This window comes from Phyllobates terribilis, unplaced genomic scaffold, assembly GCF_046119375.1.
Source record: "Phyllobates terribilis strain yellow unplaced genomic scaffold, ASM4611937v1 Scaffold_4__5_contigs__length_816908805, whole genome shotgun sequence".
NCBI lineage: Eukaryota > Metazoa > Chordata > Amphibia > Anura > Dendrobatidae > Phyllobates > Phyllobates terribilis.
The window spans coordinates 284,336,892-284,360,846 of NW_027362764.1; the positions used below are offsets into that span (position 1 = coordinate 284,336,892).

Below are 23,955 nucleotides of genomic sequence, written 5' to 3' on the forward strand. Positions count from 1 at the left end.
AGCAGTGCGGGTTAGTCAATTTACATATACATTAGCTGCAAATCAAATACCTAATGATGCAGAGTAAGTTCCATTAGTCCGTATGTAGTTCCTTGTTTGCATGTAGAGTTCCTTGTTCTCTTGTGCGGCACCCCGGCCGGCAGCGCTTGCTCAAAGGAGAGATGTCTTCAGGAGCTTGGGGTGCTGCCGTGAGTATCCTCACTGATAGAGCATTGTGTGACGTCACGTTGCTGATATGGATCCCAGGATAGACCAGGCTTCTTTCCTATGTGTTTTGGAAATGTCAGTTTCCTTCCCCAGGGATGGTCCAGATAGGTGGGTTTATCTCTTATAGCTCAGTTGGCAATACCTGCATGTAATTGAGCTCCCATATTAGCTAATGGAATGCAAAAAGTGCAATATCACTGCTCAGCCCCTTGGGTTACAGAGTGTCCAATTCTAAAATCCATTGGCTTTTTCTTGTCTAGCTGCATATACTGGCTTTTTGGCACACTTAATGCCAATACTAAAATTTTAATAACATTGTGTATAAATATTGGAATATATAGCTTGACAATAAAATTATAGGAAAACTTTTACCAACACACCCATGATTTATTTTTAGAAAGATTTCCCAGTATTGGGAATTTGATTTCTCCCACCGTTCAAGAACCCCCTGCCGGTATGAGCAATGCCATATCATTTTTATCCACTACTGGATTTTTTCTGTGCAATAAATGTAAAGTACGTAGAAAACTACATACTAAAAAAAGAACACAGTTTTCTAAAGATGATGAAAAGGTCACTATTCGTGATCATATAACATGCAGAATGACGGGCGTTATATACTGTATTGAATGTCCATGCAATAAAAGGTATTTTGGCAGGACTAAATGCCTTATGACAAAAATAATAGGTAGACATATGCGTAATATAAAAAATAAGTTACATGGTCACCCTCTATCTAAATACTCTGCTGAGAAACCCGGAGGCTCTATTAATGGCACCCAATTATGGTGTATACAAAAGGTTAAAGAGAGCTGGCGAGGGGGGATTACATCCAACAGATGTCTTGGGCAGAAAGCCAATGGATAAACGCACCTATCTGGACCATCCCTGAGGAAGGAAACTGACGATTCCCAAACACATAGGAAAGAAGCCTGGTCTATCCTGCGATCCATATCAGCAACGTGACGTCACGCAATGCTCTATCAGTGCGGATACTCACCGCAGCACACCAACAAGCTCCGGGATACATCTCCCATTTAAGCAAGCGCTCCAGGCCGGGGTTCCTATCAAGAGACTGCAAACAAGGAACTCTACATAGGGACTAATGGGACATATTCTGCATCATTAGGTACTTGATTTGCAGCAGTGCATGTATATGGAAATTGATTAACTTGCACTACTTTGTACTTTACCATTCATTCAGCTACGTTTATACTAGATTTACTCTACATTTACAAGGATTTGGATTTCTTTTTCCCTTAATAATAAAGACCTTCATTTAAAAACTGCATTTAGTTTACTTGCGTTATCTTTGTTTAATATTTAAATTTGTTATTGTGATCTGAAACATTTAAGTGTGACAAACACGCAAAAGAATAAGAGATCAGCAAGGGGGCAAACACTTTCACACCACTGAGTGTATATATACTGTATATACAACCCCTGGCAAAAATTATGGAATCACCGGGCTCGGAGGATGTTCATTGAGTTGATTCCATATTTTTTTCCTCAGAATTGAATGATTCCATAATTTTTTCCCTCTGCTTGGTCTGAAAAAAATTACCCTTACTGAGTACCACATTTTTTTTTCTTGATTTCTTTTAGTGTTTCTTAAAGCCCTAAAGTTGCCATTTGAAATGACTTAAGTTTTGTGCCATGTCTGTGATCTGCTTTTTTTCAACAACATTAACAACTGAAAGAACATCCTCCGAGCCTGGTGATTCCATCATTTTTGCCAGGGGTTGTATATATATATATATATATATATATATATATATATATATATATATATATATATATATATATATATATATATATATATATATATATATATATATATATATATATATATATATATATATATATCTATATATATAATCGTCTTATCCCGTCTGTCTGTCTGCCTGTCTTTCTGTCTGTCAAAGAAATCCCACATCGCCAATTGGTCCGGCCGCGGCCAATCAGCGACGCGGGATTTGAGAAAAATATGGCGGCCTTTAGCGGCTCATCTGCAGGATGGAGGTCAGCGGGGATGCAGCCGGGAGATGAGCGGCGCTACCAACCGCAACCAATTTGCAGGATTGGCGCCAAATTTAAACAACGCTCTGCTGATTGGTCGCGGTCGCCGGCCTCGACCAATCAGCATTATGGGCGCCAAATTTAAACACTGCTCTGCTGATTGGTCGAGGCCGCCGGCCGCGACCAATCAGCGATTTTGGCGCCAAATTTAAACAACGCTCTGCTGATTGGTCACTGCCCGCGACTAATCAGCATTATTGGCGCCAAATTTAAACACCGCTTAGCTGATTGGTCACGGTCACCGGCCGCGACCAATCAGCATTATGGGCACCAAATTTAAACACTGCTTTGCTGATTGGTCGCGGTCGCCGGCCGCGAACAATCAGCATTATTGGCGCCAAATTTAAACAATGCTTTGCTGATTGGTCGCGGTCACCGGCCGCGACCAATCAGCATTATTGGCGCCAAATTTAAACCCCGCTCTGCTGGTTGGTCGCAACCACCAGCTGTGACCAATCAGCGATATCGGTGCCAAATTTAAACACCGTTTTGCTGATTGGTCGCAGTCGCGACTAATCAGCGATTTTAGTGCCAAATTTAAACAAGCTCTTGGGTCCTCACTAACACAGTTCGCTGATTGGTCGCGGCCACCACCCGTGACCAATTACCGATATTGCCGCCAAATTTAAACACCATTTTGCTGATTGGTCGCGGTTGCCGGCCGCGACCAATCAGCGATTTTGGCGCCAAATTTAAACAACGCTCTGCTGATTGTGCCCGGTCGGCCGCATACATATTCTAGAATACCCGATGCAATAGAATCGGGCCACCATCTAGTAAATATATATATATACATACTATATGTACCACTTCTCCTGTATTATGTATTTATACTCTGCACAGTACCACTTCTCCTGTCTTGTGTATTGTGTAATTCCTAGTGTCTGTATATTCCGTCTGAAGTTTGCTAGTGAGCATTTGGATGATCCAGAAGAGTATTGGGAGAATGTGATATGGTCAGATGAAACTGAAGTAGAACTGTTTGGTAGAAACACAACTCGTCGTGTTTGGAGGAGAAAGAATGCTGAGTTGCTTTCAAAGAACACCATACCTACTGTGAAGCATGGGGGTGGTAAAAACATGCTTTGGGGCTGTTTCTCTGCCCAGGGACCAGGACGACTGATCCGTGTACATGAAACAATGAATGGGGACATGTATCGTGAGATTTTGAGTGCAAACCTTCTTCCATCAGCAAGGGCACTGAAGATGAAACGTGGCTGGATCTTTCAGCATGACAATGATCCCAAGCACACCGCCAGGTCAACGAAGGAGTGGCTTCGTAAGAAGCATTTCAAGGTCCTCGAGTGGCCTAGCCAGTCTCCAGATCTAAACCCTATAGAAAACCTTTGGAGGGAGTTGAAAGTCCGTGTTGCCCAGCGACAGCCCCAAAACATCACTGCTATAGAGGAGATCTGCATGGAGGAATAGGCCAACATACCAGCCACAGTGTGTGCCAACCTTGTGAAGACTTACAGTAGTGTTGAGCCACCCGCGTAGTGTTCGGGTTCGGTTCGGTTCGTCGAACACCGGGATGTTCGAGGAACTGTTCGTCGAACTGTTCGTCGAACACCTTAGAACACCGTCGAACACCGTTAAAACCAATGGCAGGCAAACAAAAACACATAGAAACACATAGAAAACACCTGCAAAGGTGTCCAAAAGCTGACAAACTGCTCAGAAGACACTCTCTTTAAAAAAGCCGGCCGGCAAATTCAGCAGCGGCATACACCGGTACCCGACAATTTAGACAAGAAGGAATAGAGCATCACACATAGATTAGATAGATAGAAACATGTCAGTCACACATATAAGAAGCACAGTGACAGTGTTGGTTACTGCACTTGTCATTTAGTGTAAAGGATTTATTAAAAAAAATATTAGTGTTTTCATGCACCGTCTCCTTAAAAAAGCCGGCACTTCCACTACAAAAACTAGGTGTGAACAGGTGCTTACTAAGAGCAGCTACCTCCATATATAATGAACAAATAAAGTAGCACACTGTAACACTGAGTATATAGATATGAAATATGAAATATGAATAGCTTAACTGCTGTAGAAAATAGAAATAAATGAAAAAAATTTTTTGAAAAATTTTTTTGCGCATATAAATATGAAGTATGGAAAATGAATAGCATTACTGCTGTAAATAAATGAGAAATCTTAGCGCATAAATTGGCCAATTCATGTGTACCTGACAGCCGCGGTAAGGCGTTTCTCGATGTCAGGACCTATAATGTGAATACCTCTCTAAGAGACCTCCGTCTGCTTATGTGTGGGAAAGACAGATCCTGATGCATTTAAAACCACCTGCGGCATGGGGGTGGGGGTGGAGTGCTCAGTCAACGCTAAATCTAGTAACAAAGAAAATGACGGCACTTCCACTACAAAAACTAGGTGTGAACAGGTGCTTACTAAGAGCAGCTACCTCCATATATAATGAACAAATAAAGTAGCACACTGTAACACTGAGTATATAGATATGAAATATGAAATATGAATAGCTTAACTGCTGTAGAAAATAGAAATAAATGAAAAAAATTTTTTGAAAAATTTTTTTGCGCATATAAATATGAAGTATGGAAAATGAATAGCATTACTGCTGTAAATAAATGAGAAATCTTAGCGCATAAATTGGCCAATTCATGTGTACCTGACAGCCGCGGTAAGGCGTTTCTCGATGTCAGGACCTATAATGTGAATACCTCTCTAAGAGACCTCCGTCTGCTTATGTGTGGGAAAGACAGATCCTGATGCATTTAAAACCACCTGCGGCATGGGGGTGGGGGTGGAGTGCTCAGTCAACGCTAAATCTAGTAACAAAGAAAATGACGGCACTTCCACTACAAAAACTAGGTGTGAACAGGTGCTTACTAAGAGCAGCTACCTCCATATATAATGAACAAATAAAGTAGCACACTGTAACACTGAGTATATAGATATGAAATATGAAATATGAATAGCTTAACTGCTGTAGAAAATAGAAATAAATGAAAAAAATTTTTTGAAAAATTTTTTTGCGCATATAAATATGAAGTATGGAAAATGAATAGCATTACTGCTGTAAATAAATGAGAAATCTTAGCGCATAAATTGGCCAATTCATGTGTACCTGACAGCCGCGGTAAGGCGTTTCTCGATGTCAGGACCTATAATGTGAATACCTCTCTAAGAGACCTCCGTCTGCTTATGTGTGGGAAAGACAGATCCTGATGCATTTAAAACCACCTGCGGCATGGGGGTGGGGGTGGAGTGCTCAGTCAACGCTAAATCTAGTAACAAAGAAAATGACGGCACTTCCACTACAAAAACTAGGTGTGAACAGGTGCTTACTAAGAGCAGCTACCTCCATATATAATGAACAAATAAAGTAGCACACTGTAACACTGAGTATATAGATATGAAATATGAAATATGAATAGCTTAACTGCTGTAGAAAATAGAAATAAATGAAAAAAATTTTTTGAAAAATTTTTTTGCGCATATAAATATGAAGTATGGAAAATGAATAGCATTACTGCTGTAAATAAATGAGAAATCTTAGCGCATAAATTGGCCAATTCATGTGTACCTGACAGCCGCGGTAAGGCGTTTCTCGATGTCAGGACCTATAATGTGAATACCTCTCTAAGAGACCTCCGTCTGCTTATGTGTGGGAAAGACAGATCCTGATGCATTTAAAACCACCTGCGGCATGGGGGTGGGGGTGGAGTGCTCAGTCAACGCTAAATCTAGTAACAAAGAAAATGACGGCACTTCCACTACAAAAACTAGGTGTGAACAGGTGCTTACTAAGAGCAGCTACCTCCATATATAATGAACAAATAAAGTAGCACACTGTAACACTGAGTATATAGATATGAAATATGAAATATGAATAGCTTAACTGCTGTAGAAAATAGAAATAAATGAAAAAAATTTTTTGAAAAATTTTTTTGCGCATATAAATATGAAGTATGGAAAATGAATAGCATTACTGCTGTAAATAAATGAGAAATCTTAGCGCATAAATTGGCCAATTCATGTGTACCTGACAGCCGCGGTAAGGCGTTTCTCGATGTCAGGACCTATAATGTGAATACCTCTCTAAGAGACCTCCGTCTGCTTATGTGTGGGAAAGACAGATCCTGATGCATTTAAAACCACCTGCGGCATGGGGGTGGGGGTGGAGTGCTCAGTCAACGCTAAATCTAGTAACAAAGAAAATGACGGCACTTCCACTACATTTTCTTTGTTACTAGATTTAGCGTTGACTGAGCACTCCACCCCCACCCCCATGCCGCAGGTGGTTTTAAATGCATCAGGATCTGTCTTTCCCACACATAAGCAGACGGAGGTCTCTTAGAGAGGTATTCACATTATAGGTCCTGACATCGAGAAACGCCTTACCGCGGCTGTCAGGTACACATGAATTGGCCAATTTATGCGCTAAGATTTCTCATTTATTTACAGCAGTAATGCTATTCATTTTCCATACTTCATATTTATATGCGCAAAAAAATTTTTCAAAAAATTTTTTTCATTTATTTCTATTTTCTACAGCAGTTAAGCTATTCATATTTCATATTTCATATCTATATACTCAGTGTTACAGTGTGCTACTTTATTTGTTCATTATATATGGAGGTAGCTGCTCTTAGTAAGCACCTGTTCACACCTAGTTTTTGTAGTGGAAGTGCCGTCATTTTCTTTGTTACTAGATTTAGCGTTGACTGAGCACTCCACCCCCACCCCCATGCCGCAGGTGGTTTTAAATGCATCAGGATCTGTCTTTCCCACACATAAGCAGACGGAGGTCTCTTAGAGAGGTATTCACATTATAGGTCCTGACATCGAGAAACGCCTTACCGCGGCTGTCAGGTACACATGAATTGGCCAATTTATGCGCTAAGATTTCTCATTTATTTACAGCAGTAATGCTATTCATTTTCCATACTTCATATTTATATGCGCAAAAAAATGTCGTCACAGAGAGACGCTGAGCAGCGCAAGCATGCCTGCGCTTCTCAGTGTCTGCGGGATGACAGACTGGATGGCAGCGTTCTGCTGCGGTCCAGCCTGTCATCTCGATGTAGCAGAGCTGAAGCTGTCGTGGGAACCATGGAAAGGTAAGGATGAGGTTGCTTTATTATTTTTCTTTTATTGCAGGAGATCGTTGGCTTCAGCTGGAATGGGCGTGACGGTAAGTATGGTTTAATTTAGAACAATAAAGGATTGTGTCTTTATTTCAATTAAAGGACTTTATTCTGGGTGTTTGTGTTTTTTTTAACTTTGACTATGGGGTTAGTAATGGGGGTGTCTTATAGATGCCTCTCCATTACTAACCTGGGCTTGATGTCAGCTGGCATTATAAGCTGACATCAACCCCAACCCTATTACCCCCTGCCACCGCACCAGGGCAGCGTGGAAGAGCGAGGCTAAGTGCCAGAATTGGCGCATCCTATGAATGCGCCATTTCTGGGGCGGCTGACGGCTGGTGTTTCTAGCCTGGGAGGGGGCCAATATTCATGGCTCCCTTCCTGGGCTATTAATATCAGCCCCCAGCTGTCTGCCTAGCCTTTGCTAGCTATTAAATTAGGGGGGACCCAACGTCATTTTTTTTGGGGGTCCCCCATTTTAATAGCTAGTAAAGGCTATGCATTCAGCTGGGGGCTGATATTAGTAGCCTGGGAAGCTCCGTGGGTATTACCCCCTTCCCAGGCTTCAAACATCTGCCCCAGCCGTCTGCTTAACCTCCGCTAGAGCCTAAAATTAAGGGGAACCCCACGCCAATTTTTTTAATAATAAATCCTTTATTTTAATACTAAATGACAAGTACAGTAACCAACACTATCACTGTACTTCATATATATGTGGCTGACATGTTTCTATCTATCTAATCTATGTGTGATTCTCTATTCTTTCTGTTGTAAATTGTCGGGTACCGCTGCTGAATTGCCGGCCGGCTTTTTTAAAGAGACGGTGCATGAAAACACTATTATTTTTTTTGATAAATCCTTTACGCTAAATGACAAGTACAGTAAGCAGCACTTTCACTGTACTTCGTATATATGTGGCTGACATGTTTATATCTATCTAATCTATGTGTGAAGCTCTATTCTTTCGGTTCTAAATTGTCGGGTACAGGTGTATGCCGCTGCTGAATTGCCGGCTTTTCATGTTTCACTGTTGGCACTGTTCCCATCGATTTGGGCAATCACTGTAATGCCACAACCACCATGGCTGTGGCATTACAGTGAGTGGCAGACAATCCCTGCATGATTGGTGCTCTAAATAGCGCCAGACATGCAGGACACGCTTTTGGTGCACGAACAGTTATCGAACATAACCTCGAACAGCCGAATTTTTTGCAAATCGTTCGGGTTCGTCGAACAACTCGAACACCACCCAAAACAGCTCGAATTTGAGATTGGCGAACAGTTCTAGTCGAACACCGCTCATCTCTAACTTACAGAAAACCTTTGACCTCTGTCATTGCCAACAAAGGATACATAGCAAATTATTGAGATGAACTTTTGTAATTGACCAAATACTTATTTTCCACCAAAATTTGAAAAAAAAAAATATTTCCAAATCAGACAATTTGATTTTCAGGATTTGTTTTCTCTTTTTGTCTCTAATAGTTGAGGTCTACCTATGATGTCAATTACAGGCCTCTCTCATCTTTTTAAGTGGGAGAACTTGCACAATTGGTGGCTGACTAAATACTTTTTTTCCCCACTGAATATACACGGCACAGTACCACTTCTCCTGTCCTGTATACTGGATGTAATTCTCAGTATCTGTATTATTCTGTATATACTGTATACACTAAACAGTACTACTACTCATGTCCTGTATCCTGGGTGCAATACTCAGAATCTGTATTATTCTGTTTATACACACTGCATAGTACTACTTCTCCTGTCCTGTATACTTGGTGTAATCCTCAGTATCTGTATTATTCTGTATACACACATTGCACAGTACCACTTTTCTTGTCCTGTACATACTTGGTGTAATTTTCAGCATCAGTATTATTCTGTATATATACACTGCACAGTACCACTCATCCAGTCCTGTATACTGGGTGTAATTCCCAGCATATGTATTATTCTGTATACAGTGCCTACAAGTAGTATTCAACCCCCTGCAGATTTAGCTGGTTGACACATGCGGAATTAACTTGGCATTGTGACATTTGTACTGTAGATCAGCCTGGAAGTGGGAAATGCACTGCAGCAAATTTTGTTTTTGTTTTTTTTTTTTGTTTTTTTTTTTAAACGTTAAAAGTTAATTCAGAGTGTCATTTATTATTCAACCCCTCAAACCACAAGAATTCTGTTTGGTCCCCCTAAAGTATTAAGAAGTAGTTCAGGCACCAAGAATAATGAGCTTCACATGTGTGGATTAAAGATCTCTTTTGCCAGCCTTTTCTGACTATTTAAGACCCTCCCCAAACTTGTGAACAGCACTCAGACATGGTCAACATGGGAAAGACAAAGGAGCATTCCAAGGCCATCAGAGACAAGATCGTGGAGGGTCACAAGGCTGGCAAGGGGTACAAAACCCTTTCCAAGGAGTTGGGCCTACCTGTCTCCACTGTTGGGAGCATCATCCGTAAGTGGAAGGCTTATGGAACTACTGTTAGCCTTCCACGGCCAGGACAGCCTTTGAAAGTGTCCTCCCGTGCCGAGGCCAGGCTTGTCCGAAGAGTCAAGGCTAACCCAAGGACAACAAGGAAGGAGCTCCGGGAAGATCTCATGGCAGTGGGGACATTGGTTTCAGTCAATACCATAAGTAACGTACTCCACCGCAATGGTCTCCGTTCCAGACGAGCCCGTAAGGTACCTTTACTTTCAAAGCGTCATGTCAAGGCTCGTCTACAGTTTGCTCATGATCACTTGGAGGACTCTGAGACAGACTGGTTCAAGGTTCTATGGTCTGATGAGACCAAGATCGAGATCTTTGGTGCCAACCACACACGTGACGTTTGGAGACTGGATGGCACTGCATACGACCCCAAGAATACCATCCCTACAGTCAAGCATGGTGGTGGCAGCATCATGCTGTGGGGCTGTTTCTCTGCCAAGGGGCCTGGCCATCTGGTCCGCATCCACGGGAAGATGGATAGCACGGCCTACCTGGAGATTTTGGCCAAGAACCTCCGCTCCTCCATCAAGGATCTTAAGATGGGTCGTAATTTCATCTTCCAACAAGACAACGACCCAAAGCACACAGCCAAGAAAACCAAGGCCTGGTTCAAGAGGGAAAAAGTCAAGGTGTTGGAGTGGCCTAGTCAGTCTCCTGACCTTAACCCAATTGAAAACTTGTGGAAGGAGTTCAAGAATAAAGTCCACATGAGACACCCAAAGAACCTAGATAACTTGGAGAAGATCGGCATGGAGGAGTGGGCCAAGATAACTCCACAGACCTGTGCCGGCCTAATCAGGTCTTATAAAAGACGATTATTAGCTGTAATTGCAAACAAGGGTTATTCCACAAAATATTAAACATAGGGGTTGAATAATAATTGACCCACACTTTTATGTTTAAAATTTAATAAAATTCAACTGAGCAAAATAACTTTTTGGTTTGTAAGATTTATGCTTCTGTTCATAAAACCTACTCTCGTTTGCAGTTTGAAGGCTCTAACTTATTTGCATCTTATCAAACCAGCTAAATCTGCAGGGGGTTGAATACTACTTGTAGGCACTGTATGTATACTGCAGAGTACCACTTCTCCTGTCCTGTATACTATGTGTAATTCTCAGTATCTGTATTTGTAGCACCCTGAGGATTCGGCTGCTACAGGGGTATTGCACCGCAACCCAGAGGTGTGATATTCCACTCCCGGGTAAGGATGGAGTGTGGAACTGAGCTCAGAAGGCTGCATGCACTACACACATCCCATTTCCGGAGGGCAGACCAACGGTACTCCCACTTAGAAATGTGCAGGTACGACCGAGTCTGTCCTTGGCTGGAGTGGGAGGGGGGTGGTACATCCCAGTAGTGTAGGGGCAGATAGGGGGAGCAGCCTGGGTAAAGTTAGGAGCTCATTGGGTGCTGGTCACCTGAGCTCACACATAGAGGGAGTATATAAGGTGGGCACCATCTTAGATCAGGGTCTTTGCAGAGGAGTCTTTTGTAGAAGGCTGGTCAGTCAGTGAGACATCAGTCTTTGCAGTGGAAGAGAGCAGAGGAGCAGAGCAGCCCCAGAGCAAGAGTGAGAGAGGAGAGAACGAAAGACCCAGAGGGGGAGAAAGAAGGAACTCCAAGAGCCCAAATACAATCACAGGGTGAAGAGTTGGCAACAGGGTACCGGATCCCAAACTGGTGGGGGCTACAGCATACCTCAGCCAGAGACCGGAGGCCGTGGGCAGCATCTGCCACGGCCACCCACCAAATCCACCCAGAAGGCAGACCACGCATAGGGTCAGGGAACCCAGAGGCAAGGGTTCGCCCACAAGAGGCCCGAGGGAGCCGGACATAGGTGGATCCCTGGTGGGGAAGGCCAGAGACGAGGACAGGACAGAAAGGGAGCTCAGAACCACGCTCCAGAACTACTTGGGGGTTGGCCGAGTCCAGGACCTGGTGGACGCAGCACGGCTCGGGTGGTCACTCAAGGCCGGAGTGACCGGTACAAGAACAGCAGTAAGTAAAGAACCCTGAACTGCACAACCCGACTCTGACTCTCATTACCATCTTCCCTGCACTTCCACAACCACCATCCTCTGCACCTGACCCCCTGAGGCTATACCCCTCCCGTTGGGGGTTATACTACCTAAGCTGCACAAACACCATCAGCCTCAGTGGACCCTGCTGCAGCGGCGGCCGAAGTGACCGCAATTCAACGGGTGGCGTAGTCGACATAAAGAACTTTAGTAACATCAGTAAGGACTGCCACACACTGAGCTTGACACCCTGGGCACGGACCGGGTCACAGCCACTCGGAGACTACAACCCCATCTGATCCGGCTCCGGGTATTCCCCTAAAGAATATGGCCCAGGGGGCGCGTCAACTTTGGCGTAGTCGGCAGGATAACGTGCCCGCAACAACCGTGTACTGCGTGCCTGAAGAAAAGTTCATCGTTACCTTAAAAAGAAGTCTCCTGCCGGTTCCGGAGGGTCCCCGCCATCGGGCCCCATCACAGGTCGTTTCCCGCCGGTTGTCCGCCATTTGCAGCTTTTTCCCGCCATCCATGGAGTTTCCCGCCACTGGGAGACGATTCCCGCCATTTCTGAAGATTTCCCGCCTTGGGGGAGCGGACGCCATTATGGGCGTGCCAGAGGGTGGCAAGAGGCCACCTCCCATCGTGGGCCAGGTCGAAGAATGGCGCCAAAAGCGGAAACCGCGCCCACCAACAGAGACTGTGATGCTGGAAGTGTCCATCAGCGTAAGAGAACTGCCCCTGGAACTGAAGTTGCCCCGGGACCACCCTCGATGTGGGCGGAGACAGAAAAAGAGAGCAAAGATGGGTGTCGCTTGGAGCAGTCTGGAGAGAGCGCACCCGGAGACAAGACGTCTGGAAGAGAGTCCAGAGAGAGCCTACCCGGAGATGGAGGGAGAGCCAGGCAGCACCGACCCAGCGGTCAGGAGCCTGATGCGGGCCGCCACTCCAGGCAGCACCGACCCAGTGGTCAGGAGCCTGTTGCCAGTCGCCACTCCAGGAGGCCGGCTGGAGACAGCGGGAGGAGAGCAGAGCAGCACCGACCCGTTGGTCAGGAGCCTGCTAGAAGCAACGACCCCACTAGGCTTAGTGGAGGTCCTGGCACAGCTCCCCCGAGACCGGGAGTGTGCACAGACTGCGCTGGAGGGCCTCGCACGGAGGATGGCCCGGGTGCAGCGAGAGACGTTAGCAGAATGGAGCCGTGAGATGGCCCAGCAGATAAGAACTCGTCAGCGGAGCACGCCACCCGAGACGAGGAGACAGACCGCCTCTGAGGATGGCGCAGGAGGACTGAAGGCCGGAGACGGCGCCGAGAAGGGAGCCGAACGAATGGAGGCAGGTAAAGGGGACGTCACTACCCCGAGCCGGGAAACCGCGTGCCTGCCCCAGCTCCCCGTCGCAGAGCCCGAAGTACCCCCTGCCGTGCCCGTCGCTGCAACGTCACCGCCGCCGACTAGGCCTCAAACGGAAGCCGCGACCCCTGTGACGTCACACGCCTCGACCCCGAGCGTGACCAAGCAGGAAGTACCACCAGCCTGGTCGCAGGGCCTAGTACCCCCGGGCGCCGCAATACCAACAGCGCCCCCTTCCTCCGCGGAGCCACCGGCCTGGTCGCAGGGCCAAGTAGCCCAGGGCGCCGCCGTCCTTACGGTGCCCTTCACTTTCCAGGTGCCCCAGGCCTGGCCGCAAGGCCTGGGCAACCCGGGCGCCACCACCACCGCGCCCATAAAACCAAGAGTGCCGCATCTGGGAGAAGATCTGTTCGCCCAACATACGTGCCCGGATGGGCAGCCCTTCATATGGCCACTGGAGTTTCACCATCCTCGACTCCGGAAAGAGAGACCCCTAGACGAACCCCTGATTCCGGTTCCGAAGCCTGTAAAGAGGATCTCGCCCCCGCTAAAAGAGACCCAGTTTGAGTGGGACCCCACCGGAGAAGATCTCATGGGGTTCACTCAGGAGACTCGGGCAGCCGCAGCGGAGCGTGCAGAGTGCTGCCGCCAGCAGCTCGAGGTCTTTGAGAGGGAGCGGAGAGAGAGGCGGGTCCGGGAACAGCAAGCCCAAGTCAGGAGCGCGGAGCAGAAGAGCCGGACCAGGAGGAACCCCCGTGCAGCGCATGGTCCCCGTACCATCGGGACTGTAATAAAATTTAATCTGCAGCATGGGTGGGGTTTCATCAGGGATCACCGCACCCCAGGCGACGTCTTCGTGACAAGAAGAGATGTTGAGTCCCACCTACCGGAGGGACACAGAGGTCGTGACCTGTATGTAGGGGACGAGGTCACCTTCACCCGGCACAAGTGTGCCAAAGGACCCTACGCCCTCCATGTGCATCGCCTGACGGAGGAGGAGCTGCGGTGTGAGGAGGAGCAAGAGGACCCGGACGGGTCTGAAACTGCAACCAACCAACAAGAAAGAGCAGGAGGACGTCGTCGTTGAGTACAGCAGAGTAGAAGCTGTATATAGTTGCCCGTCGGGGCACAGTGAACCGTTGCTGCTAATATAGTCCCCGTTGGGACCAGAGAACTGAACTGTTAACCCGTGTGTCCCTATCCCCACTGACCGAGGACTGAGAGCGGTCATCCCTATTCCCATTACCTGGCCGAGGACTGAGAGCGGCCATACCTCCCCTTGTATATAGTTGCGCTTCCTAAAGCGCCCCCTACCGGTTTTATAGGAAACCGTGTTTCTTCAAGAGACTGTAGCACTTTACCCGGTCACAAGTTGCACCGTGACCGGAGGAACCAGCGACAGGAATGTTTACAAGAGTGTTATTTATGAAAAGTTTTATATGAAAAGTTTTATATGATGTTTTATTATGTTGTTTATGCAAAAATTGTATGTTTTGGTGTTTTTTGTATCTTGCAGCCCGAGGACGTGCTGTGATTTACCAGGGGGGAATGTAGCACCCTGAGGATTCGGCTGCTACAGGGGTATTGCACCGCAACCCAGAGGTGTGATATTCCACTCCCGGGTAAGGATGGAGTGTGGAACTGAGCTCAGAAGGCTGCATGCACTACACACATCCCATTTCCGGAGGGCAGACCAACGGTACTCCCACTTAGAAATGTGCAGGTACGACCGAGTCTGTCCTTGGCTGGAGTGGGACGGGGGTGGTACATCCCAGTAGTGTAGGGGCAGATAGGGGGAGCAGCCTGGGTAAAGTTAGGAGCTCATTGGGTGCTGGTCACCTGAGCTCACACATAGAGGGAGTATATAAGGTGGGCACCATCTTAGATCAGGGTCTTTGCAGAGGAGTCTTTTGTAGAAGGCTGGTCAGTCAGTGAGACATCAGTCTTTGCAGTGGAAGAGAGCAGAGGAGCAGAGCAGCCCCAGAGCAAGAGTGAGAGAGGAGAGAACGAAAGACCCAGAGGGGGAGAAAGAAGGAACTCCAAGAGCCCAAATACAATCACAGGGTGAAGAGTTGGCAACAGGGTACCGGATCCCAAACTGGTGGGGGCTACAGCATACCTCAGCCAGAGACCGGAGGCCGTGGGCAGCATCTGCCACGGCCACCCACCAAATCCACCCGGAAGGCAGACCACGCATAGGGTCAGGGAACCCAGAGGCAAGGGTTCGCCCACAAGAGGCCCGAGGGAGCCGGACATAGGTGGATCCCTGGTGGGGAAGGCCAGAGACGAGGACAGGACAGAAAGGGAGCTCAGAACCACGCTCCAGAACTACTTGGGGGTTGGCCGAGTCCAGGACCTGGTGGACGCAGCACGGCTCGGGTGGTCACTCAAGGCCGGAGTGACCGGTACAAGAACAGCAGTAAGTAAAGAACCCTGAACTGCACAACCCGACTCTGACTCTCATTACCATCTTCCCTGCACTTCCACAACCACCATCCTCTGCACCTGACCCCCTGAGGCTATACCCCTCCCGTTGGGGGTTATACTACCTAAGCTGCACAAACACCATCAGCCTCAGTGGACCCTGCTGCAGCGGCGGCCGAAGTGACCGCAATTCAACGGGTGGCGTAGTCGACATAAAGAACTTTAGTAACATCAGTAAGGACTGCCACACACTGAGCTTGACACCCTGGGCACGGACCGGGTCACAGCCACTCGGAGACTACAACCCCCATCTGATCCGGCTCCGGGTATTCCCCTAAAGAATATGGCCCAGGGGGCGCGTCATATTATTCTGTATATATACACTGCACAGTATCACTTCCCCTGTCCTATATATATATATACACTGCACAGTGCTACTTCTCTTGTCCTGTATATATACACTGCACAGTACCACTCCTCCTGTCCTGTATATATACACTGCACAGTACCACTTCTCCTGCCCTGTATACTGTATATACACTGCACAGTACTACTTTTCCTGTCCTGTATACTGGTGTTATTCTCAGTTTCTATTATTTTGTATGTCCTAAGGAATGTACTATTTGTCTTAGGACGTGGTAATTATTAAGGGGTGTTGGAAATGTCCATAAAAATTTTCGATCGTCCTAGTTTTCTAGAACAAATGGAATAATAGATTGGCAACCCTGATTTATTGTTATATTTTTAGCACACACAAAGGATGTGGAATGTGGAATTTCTGTGTAGCAAAAATATATTGTGCGTCTCTAGTAGTGTTGAGCCACCCCCGTAGTGTTCGGGTTCGGTTCGGTTCGTCGAACACCGGGATGTTCGAGGAACTGTTCGTCTAACTGTTCGTCGAACACCTTAGAACACCGTCGAACACCGTTAAACCCAATGGCAGGCAAACAAAAACACATAGAAACACATAGAAAACACCTGCAAAGGTGTCCAAAAGCTGACAAACTGCTCAGAAGACACTCTCTTTAAAAAAGCCGGCCGGCAAATTCAGCAGCGGCATACACCGGTACCCGACAATTTAGACAAGAAGGAATAGAGCATCACACATAGATTAGATAGATAGAAACATGTCAGTCACACATATAAGAAGCACAGTGACAGTGTTGGTTACTGCACTTGTCATTTAGTGTAAAGGATTTATTAAAAAAAATATTAGTGTTTTCATGCACCGTCTCTTTAAAAAAGCCGGCCGGCAATTCAGCAGCGGTACCCGACAATTTATAACAGACAGAATAGAGCTTCACACATAGATTAGATAGATAGAAACATGTCAGTCACATATATAATAAGTACAGTGATAGTGTTGCTTACTATACTTGTCATTTAGTGTAAAGGATTTATTTAAAAAAATAATAGTGTTTTCATGCACTGTCTCTTTAAAAAAGCCTGCCGGCAATTCAGCAGCGGTACCCGACAATTTAGAACAGAAAGATAGAGCATCACACATAGATTAGATAGATAGAAACATGTCAGTCACATATATATGAAGTACAGTGATAGTGTTGGTTACTGTACTTGTCATTTAGTATTAAAATAAAGGATTTATTATTAAAAAAATTGGCGTGGGGTTCCCCTTAATTTTAGGCTCTAGCGGAGGTTAAGCAGACGGCTGGGGCAGATGTTTGAAGCCTGGGAAGGGGGTAATACCCACGGAGCTTCCCAGGCTACTAATATCAGCCCCCAGCTGAATACATAGCCTTTACTAGCTATTAAAATGGGGGACCCCCCAAAAAAAATGACGTGGGGTCCCCCCTAATTTAATAGCTAGCAAAGGCTAGGCAGACAGCTGGGGGCTGATATTAATAGCCCAGGAAGGGAGCCATGAATATTGGCCCCCTCCCAGGCTAGAAACACCAGCCGTCAGCCGCCCCAGAAATGGCGCATTCATAGGATGCGCCAATTCTGGCACTTAGCCTCGCTCTTCCACGCTGCCCTGGTGCGGTGGCAGGGGGTAATAGGGTTGGGGTTGATGTCAGCTTATAATGCCAGCTGACATCAAGCCCAGGTTAGTAATGGAGAGGCGTCTATAAGACACCCCCATTACTAACCCCATAGTCAAAGTTAAAAAAAACACAAACACCCAGAATAAAGTCCTTTAATTGAAATAAAGACACAATTCTTTATTGTTCTAAATTAAACCATACTTACCATCACGCCCATTCCAGCTGAAGCCAACGATCTCCTGCAATAAAAGAAAAATAATAAAGCAACCTCATCCTTACCTTTCCATGGTTCCCACGACAGCTTCAGCTCTGCTACATCGAGATGACAGGCTGGACCGCAGCAGAACGCTGCCATCCAGCCTCTCATCCCGCAGACACTGAGAAGCGCAGGCTTGCTTGCGCTGCTCAGCGTCTCTCTGTGACGACATCCAGATGAGCGGAGTTCATGTCCAATGAACTCGGCTCACCTCATGCACGTCACTGACAGCGTGGGAAAATTCTCACGCTGAAGCGCTGATTGCAGGAGAATTTTCCCACGCTGTCAGTGACGTGCAGGAGGTGAGCTGAGTTCATTGGACATGAGCTCACGTCATGCACATCACTGACAGCGTGGGAGAATTCTCCTGCACTCAGCACTTCAGCGTGAGAATTTTCCCACGCTGTCAGTGACGTGCATGAGGTGAGCCGAGTTCATTGGACATGACCTCGGCTCATCTGGATGCCGTCACAGCGAGACAGTGAGGAGCGCAAGCATGCCTGCGCTTCTCAGTGTCTGCGGGATGACAGACTGGATGGCAGCGTTCTGCTGCGGTCCAGCCAGTCATCTCGATGTAGCAGAGCTGAAGCTGTCGTGGGAACCATGGAAAGGTAAGGATGAGGTTGGTTTATTATTTTTCTTTTATTGCAGGAGATCGTTGGCTTCAGCTGGAATGGGTGTGATGGTAAGTATGGTTTAATTTAGAACAATAAAGAATTGTGTCTTTATTTCAATTAAAGGACTTTATTCTGGGTGTTGTGTTTTTTTTAAATACTTTACTAGAAATTCATGGCGGTCATGTCTAATACTGGCGTGACCCCATGAATTTTGGGCTTGGGGCCAGCTGATAATACCAAGCTGGCCCTAACCCCTTTATTACCCAGTGAGCCACCGCACCAGGGCCCTGGATGAGTTGGGTACAGCGCCAGAAGATGGCGCTTCTATGAACGCGCCATTTTCCGGGGTGGCTGCGGACTGCAATTTGTAGCGGGGGGGGGCCCAGAAAGCTTGGGCCTCCCTGCGCTGCAGATTCCAGCCCCCAGCTGCCTAGTTGTACCTGGCTGGACACAAAAATAGGGCGAAGCCCCACGTACTTTTTTTTTAATTATTTCATGAAATTCATGAAATAATTAAGAAAAAAAGGCCTTCCCTATATTGTTGTGTCCGGCCAGGTACAAATAGGCAGCTGGTGGTTGGGGGCAGCCCGTTCCTGCCTGCTGTACCTGGCTGGACACAAATATAGTGCGAAGCTCCACTTCAATTTTTTTTAATTATTTCATGAAATTCATGAAATAATTAAGAAAAAAAGGGCTTCCCTATATTGTTGTGTCCGGCCAGGTACAAATAGGCAGCTGGTGGATGGGGGCAGCCCGTTCCTGCCTGCTGTACCTGGCTGGACACAAATATAGTGCGAAGCCCCACTTCAATTTTTTTAAATTATTTCAGGAAATTCATGAAATAATTTAAAAAAAATTGACGTGGGGCTTCGCCCTATATTTGTGTCCAGCCAGGTACAGCAGGCAGGAACGGGCTGCCCCCATCCACCAGCTACCTATTTGTACCTGGCCGGACACAACAATATAGGGAAGCCCTTTTTTTCTTAATTATTTCATGAAATAATTTAAAGAAAATTGACGTGGGGCTTCGCCCTGTTTTTGTGTCCAGCCAGGTACAACTAGGCAGCTGGGGGCTGGAATCCGCAGCGCAGGGAGGCCCAAGCTTTCTGGGCCACCCCCGCTGCAAATTGCAGTCCGCAGCCACCCCGGAAAATGGCGCGTTCATAGAAGCGCCATCTTCTGGCGCTGTACCCAACTCATCCAGGGCCCTGATGCGGTGGCTCACTGGGTAATAAAGGGGTTAGGGCCAGCTTGGCATTATCAGCTGGCCCTAAGCCCGAAATTCATGGGGTCACGCCAATATTAGACATGACCACCATGAATTTCTAGTAAAGTATTTAAAAAAAACACAACACCCAGAAAAAGTCCTTTAATTGAAATAAACACACAATTCTTTATTGTTCTAAATTAAACCATACTTACCATCACGCCCATTCCAGCTGAAGCCAACGATCTCCTGAAATAAAAGAAAAATAATAAAGCAACATCATCCTTACCTTTCCATGGTTCCCATGACAGCTTCAGCTCTGCTACATCGAGATGACAGGCTGGACCGCAGCAGAACGCTGCCATCCAGCCTGTCATCCCGCAGACACTGAGAAGCGCAGGCTTGCTTGCGCTCCACAGTGTCTCTCTGTGAGGGCATCCAGATGAGCCGAGTTAATGTCCAATGAACTCGGCTCACCTCATGCACGTCACTGACAGCGTGGGAAAATTCTCCTGCACTCAGCGCTTCAGCGTGGGAGAATTCTCACACTGAAGCGCTGAGTGCAGGAGAATTCTCCCACGCTGTCAGTGACGTGCAGGAGGTGAGCTGAGTTCATTGGACATGAGCTCACCTTATGCACGTCACTGACAGCGTGGGAAAATTCTCCTGCACTCAGCGCTTCAGCGTGGGAGAATTCTCACGCTGAAGCGCTGAGTGCAGGAGAATTCTCCCACGCTGTCAGTGACGTGCAGGAGGTGAGCTGAGTTCTTTGGACATGAGCTCACCTTATGCACGTCACTGACAGCGTGGGAGAATTCTCCTGCACTCACCGCTTCAGCGTGAGAATTTTCCCACGCTGTCAGTGACGTGCATGAGGTGAGCCGAGTTCATTGGACATGAACTCGGCTCATCTGGATGTCGTCACAGAGAGACGCTGAGCAGCGCAAGCAAGCCTGCGCTTCTCAGTGTCTGCGGGATGAGAGGCTGGATGGCAGCGTTCTGCTGCGGTCCAGCCTGTCATCTCGTTGTAGCAGAGCTGAAGCTGTCGTGGGAACCATGGAAAGGTAAGGATGAGGTTGCTTTATTATTTTTCTTTTATTGCAGGAGATCGTTGGCTTCAGCTGGAATGGGCGTGATGGTAAGTATGGTTTAATTTAGAACAATAAAGAATTGTGTCTTTATTTCAATTAAAGGACTTTATTCTGGGTGTTTGTGTTTTTTTTAACTTTGACTATGGGGTTAGTCATGGGGGTGTCTTATAGACGCCTCTCCATTACTAACCTGGGCTTGATGTCAGCTGGCATTATAAGCTGACATCAACCCCAACCCTATTACCCCACTGCCACCGCACCAGGGCAGCGTGGAAGAGCGAGGCTAAGTGCCAGAATTGGCGCATCCTATGAATGCGCCATTTCTGGGGCGGCTGACGGCTGGTGTTTCTAGCCTGGGAGGGGGCCAATATTCATGGCTCCCTTCCTGGGCTATTAATATCAGCCCCCAGCTGTCTGCCTAGCCTTTGCTAGCTATTAAATTAGGGGGGACCCCACGTCATTTTTTTGGGGGGGTCCCCCATTTTAATAGCTAGTAAAGGCTATGTATTCAGCTGGGGGCTGATATTAGTAGCCTGGGAAGCTCCGTGGGTATTACCCCCTTCCCAGGTCTCAAACATCTGCCCCAGCCGTCTGCTTAACCTCCGCTAGAGCCTAAAATTAAGGGGAACCCTACGCCAATTTTTTTAATAATAAATCCTTTATTTTAATACTAAATGACAAGTACAGTAACCAACACTATCACTGTACTTCATATATATGTGACTGACATGTTTCTATCTATCTAATCTATGTGTGAAGCTCTATTCTGTCTGTTATAAATTGTCGGGTACCGCTGCTGAATTGCCGGCCGGCTTTTTTAAAGAGACGGTGCATGAAAACACTATTATTTTTTTTGATAAATCCTTTACGCTAAATGACAAGTACAGTAAGCAACACTGTCACTGTACTTCGTATATATGTGGCTGACATGTTTCTATCTATCTAATCTATGTGTGAAGCTCTATTCTGTCTGTTATAAATTGTCGGGTACCGCTGCTGAATTGCCGGCCGGCTTTTTTAAAGAGACGGTGCATGAAAACACTATTATATTTTTTTTGATAAATCCTTTACGCTAAATGACAAGTACAGTAAGCAGCACTTTCACTGTACTTCGTATATATGTGGCTGACATGTTTATATCTATCTAATCTATGTGTGAAGCTCTATTCTTTCGGTTCTAAATTGTCGGGTACCGGTGTATGCCGCTGCTGAATTGCCGGCTTTTCATGTTTCACTGTTGGCACTGTTCCCATCGATTTGGGCAATCACTGTAATGCCACAACCACCATGGCTGTGGCATTACAGTGAGTGGCAGACAATCCCTGCATGATTGGTGCTCTAAATAGCGCCAGACATGCAGGACAAGCTTTTGGTGCACGAACAGTTATCGAACATAACCTCGAACAGCCGAATTTTTTGCAAATCGTTCGGGTTCGTCGAACAACTCGAACACCGCCCAAAACAGCTCGAATTTGAGATTGGCGAACAGTTCTAGTCGAACACCGCTCATCTCTAGTCTCTAGCCTCATGAGTTATTTGTAAGTAGCTCTTTATAGTATAAGGTAAGTCTACAAATTTCCTAAAGAGAACCTATCAGCAAGTTCACTTTAGGCTGACAGGTTCCATTAAAGCTGCATCAAAACATTGGCTGATATCTACCATATTGCTTTATGACCTTTGCACCATAACATTTTATGATTTGCACGTAAATCATGCACTGTCTTGAAAACCACAAACTAGCATAAAAAATCTTTACCTTTATTGAGATCACCATAGGTGCCTGTATTAGTAACTGGACATTTCTATATGTTTTCCTGTAGGGATGAGTAATAGAGTTAACGATTCCTCCTGCACAGTTGATTCTCCATATCTGCTTAAATTGCCTGGTAAGTATCTATTTATGTGAAATCATAATTGTATTAAGTATTAAACAAGATGCAACTAAAAGCAAGAAGTTATGAGAGTAATAGTACTGTATTCTTACTCTTGTCACCCAATTATTGTGCAAATATCCTCTTCAGAGAAGAAGAAAACTTGAACTTTAGTGCCAATTATTGGATGTAGAAATCCTAAAAATTAATATTGATCCTTTAAAGGGAATCTGTCACCAAGTTTTTGCTACCCTGTGAGCAGCATGATGTAGGTTCAGTGACTCTGATGCCATTGATGTATCACTTAGTTTACTGGGTGCAGCAGTTGTGATAAACTCCCTGTTTTCTAGTAGTGTTCTGGATGCTGAAGCCTGTATAAACCGGCCCACACAACGGATTGGCAGATTACTATGTACACTGTATATTGACAGAAAGTTGCTGATCTGTGATGGAGGCAGGGTTATACAGAGCAGATTGGCTGGGTGGCACGAGACAACTAGTCCTTTAGTGATAATCTCCTGCTGATAAAACACTGATATTATTGAAACACCACACAGTAAGTGATATATCCCTACAATCATGGACTCAGCCTTTACATTGTGCTGCTCTTGGATTACGTATCAGAACCTGCTGACAGATTTCCGTTAAAGAGTATCTATAATGCACTGTTTATTAAACTCTTGTTGATTTAGTTGAGTTTGGCTCGGTTGAAACTTTGTATTTATAAGATATGACATTTAAATTGAATATTGTTTAATACATTGTAATATAACAGTTGATAGTTTTAGATATATAACATCTAGGAACCTAATTTAAAGGACATGTTCTGAAGTCTGAATATAACATAATATAACATAATTATGAATGTTGATTTTCAATATTATAAACTTACTAGAGAAAACCCAGTGTATAATATTGACATGTATCCAGGGCTGCCACTAGCAATTTTCGGGCCCAATACTGTCAAAATTACCAGGCCCTCTTGAAACTGCGCCCAGACTCCACCTCAGCTCCGCCTTCACCCCTTGAGCCTTCCACAGACCCACCGCCCACTCTTGGAAAAACTCAACTTCTGCACCACATCCTCACAGATCACACATTAACAGTTTCCATCAATCACCATATCACATACATATCCATTTTGGCCAAAAGATTTTTTAAGCCGCCACCAAGACAAGGAGATTCTTTTGGCCGGGCCATA

At 46.0% G+C, this 23,955-nt stretch overlaps 1 protein-coding gene across 4 annotated transcripts in view; it reads left to right on the forward strand.

Annotated features, from left to right (window-relative positions):
- PDE1C (phosphodiesterase 1C) overlaps positions 1-23,955 on the forward strand; it is a 1,470,255-nt gene that overhangs the window by 1,441,166 nt on the left and 5,134 nt on the right. For all 4 annotated transcript variants that reach the window (XM_073678287.1, XM_073678289.1, XM_073678288.1 and 1 more), the window contains one exon: positions 22,704-22,769. In XM_073678287.1, the coding sequence (XP_073534388.1) occupies positions 22,704-22,769 (66 nt within the window). The remainder of the gene's footprint in view (positions 1-22,703; positions 22,770-23,955) is intronic.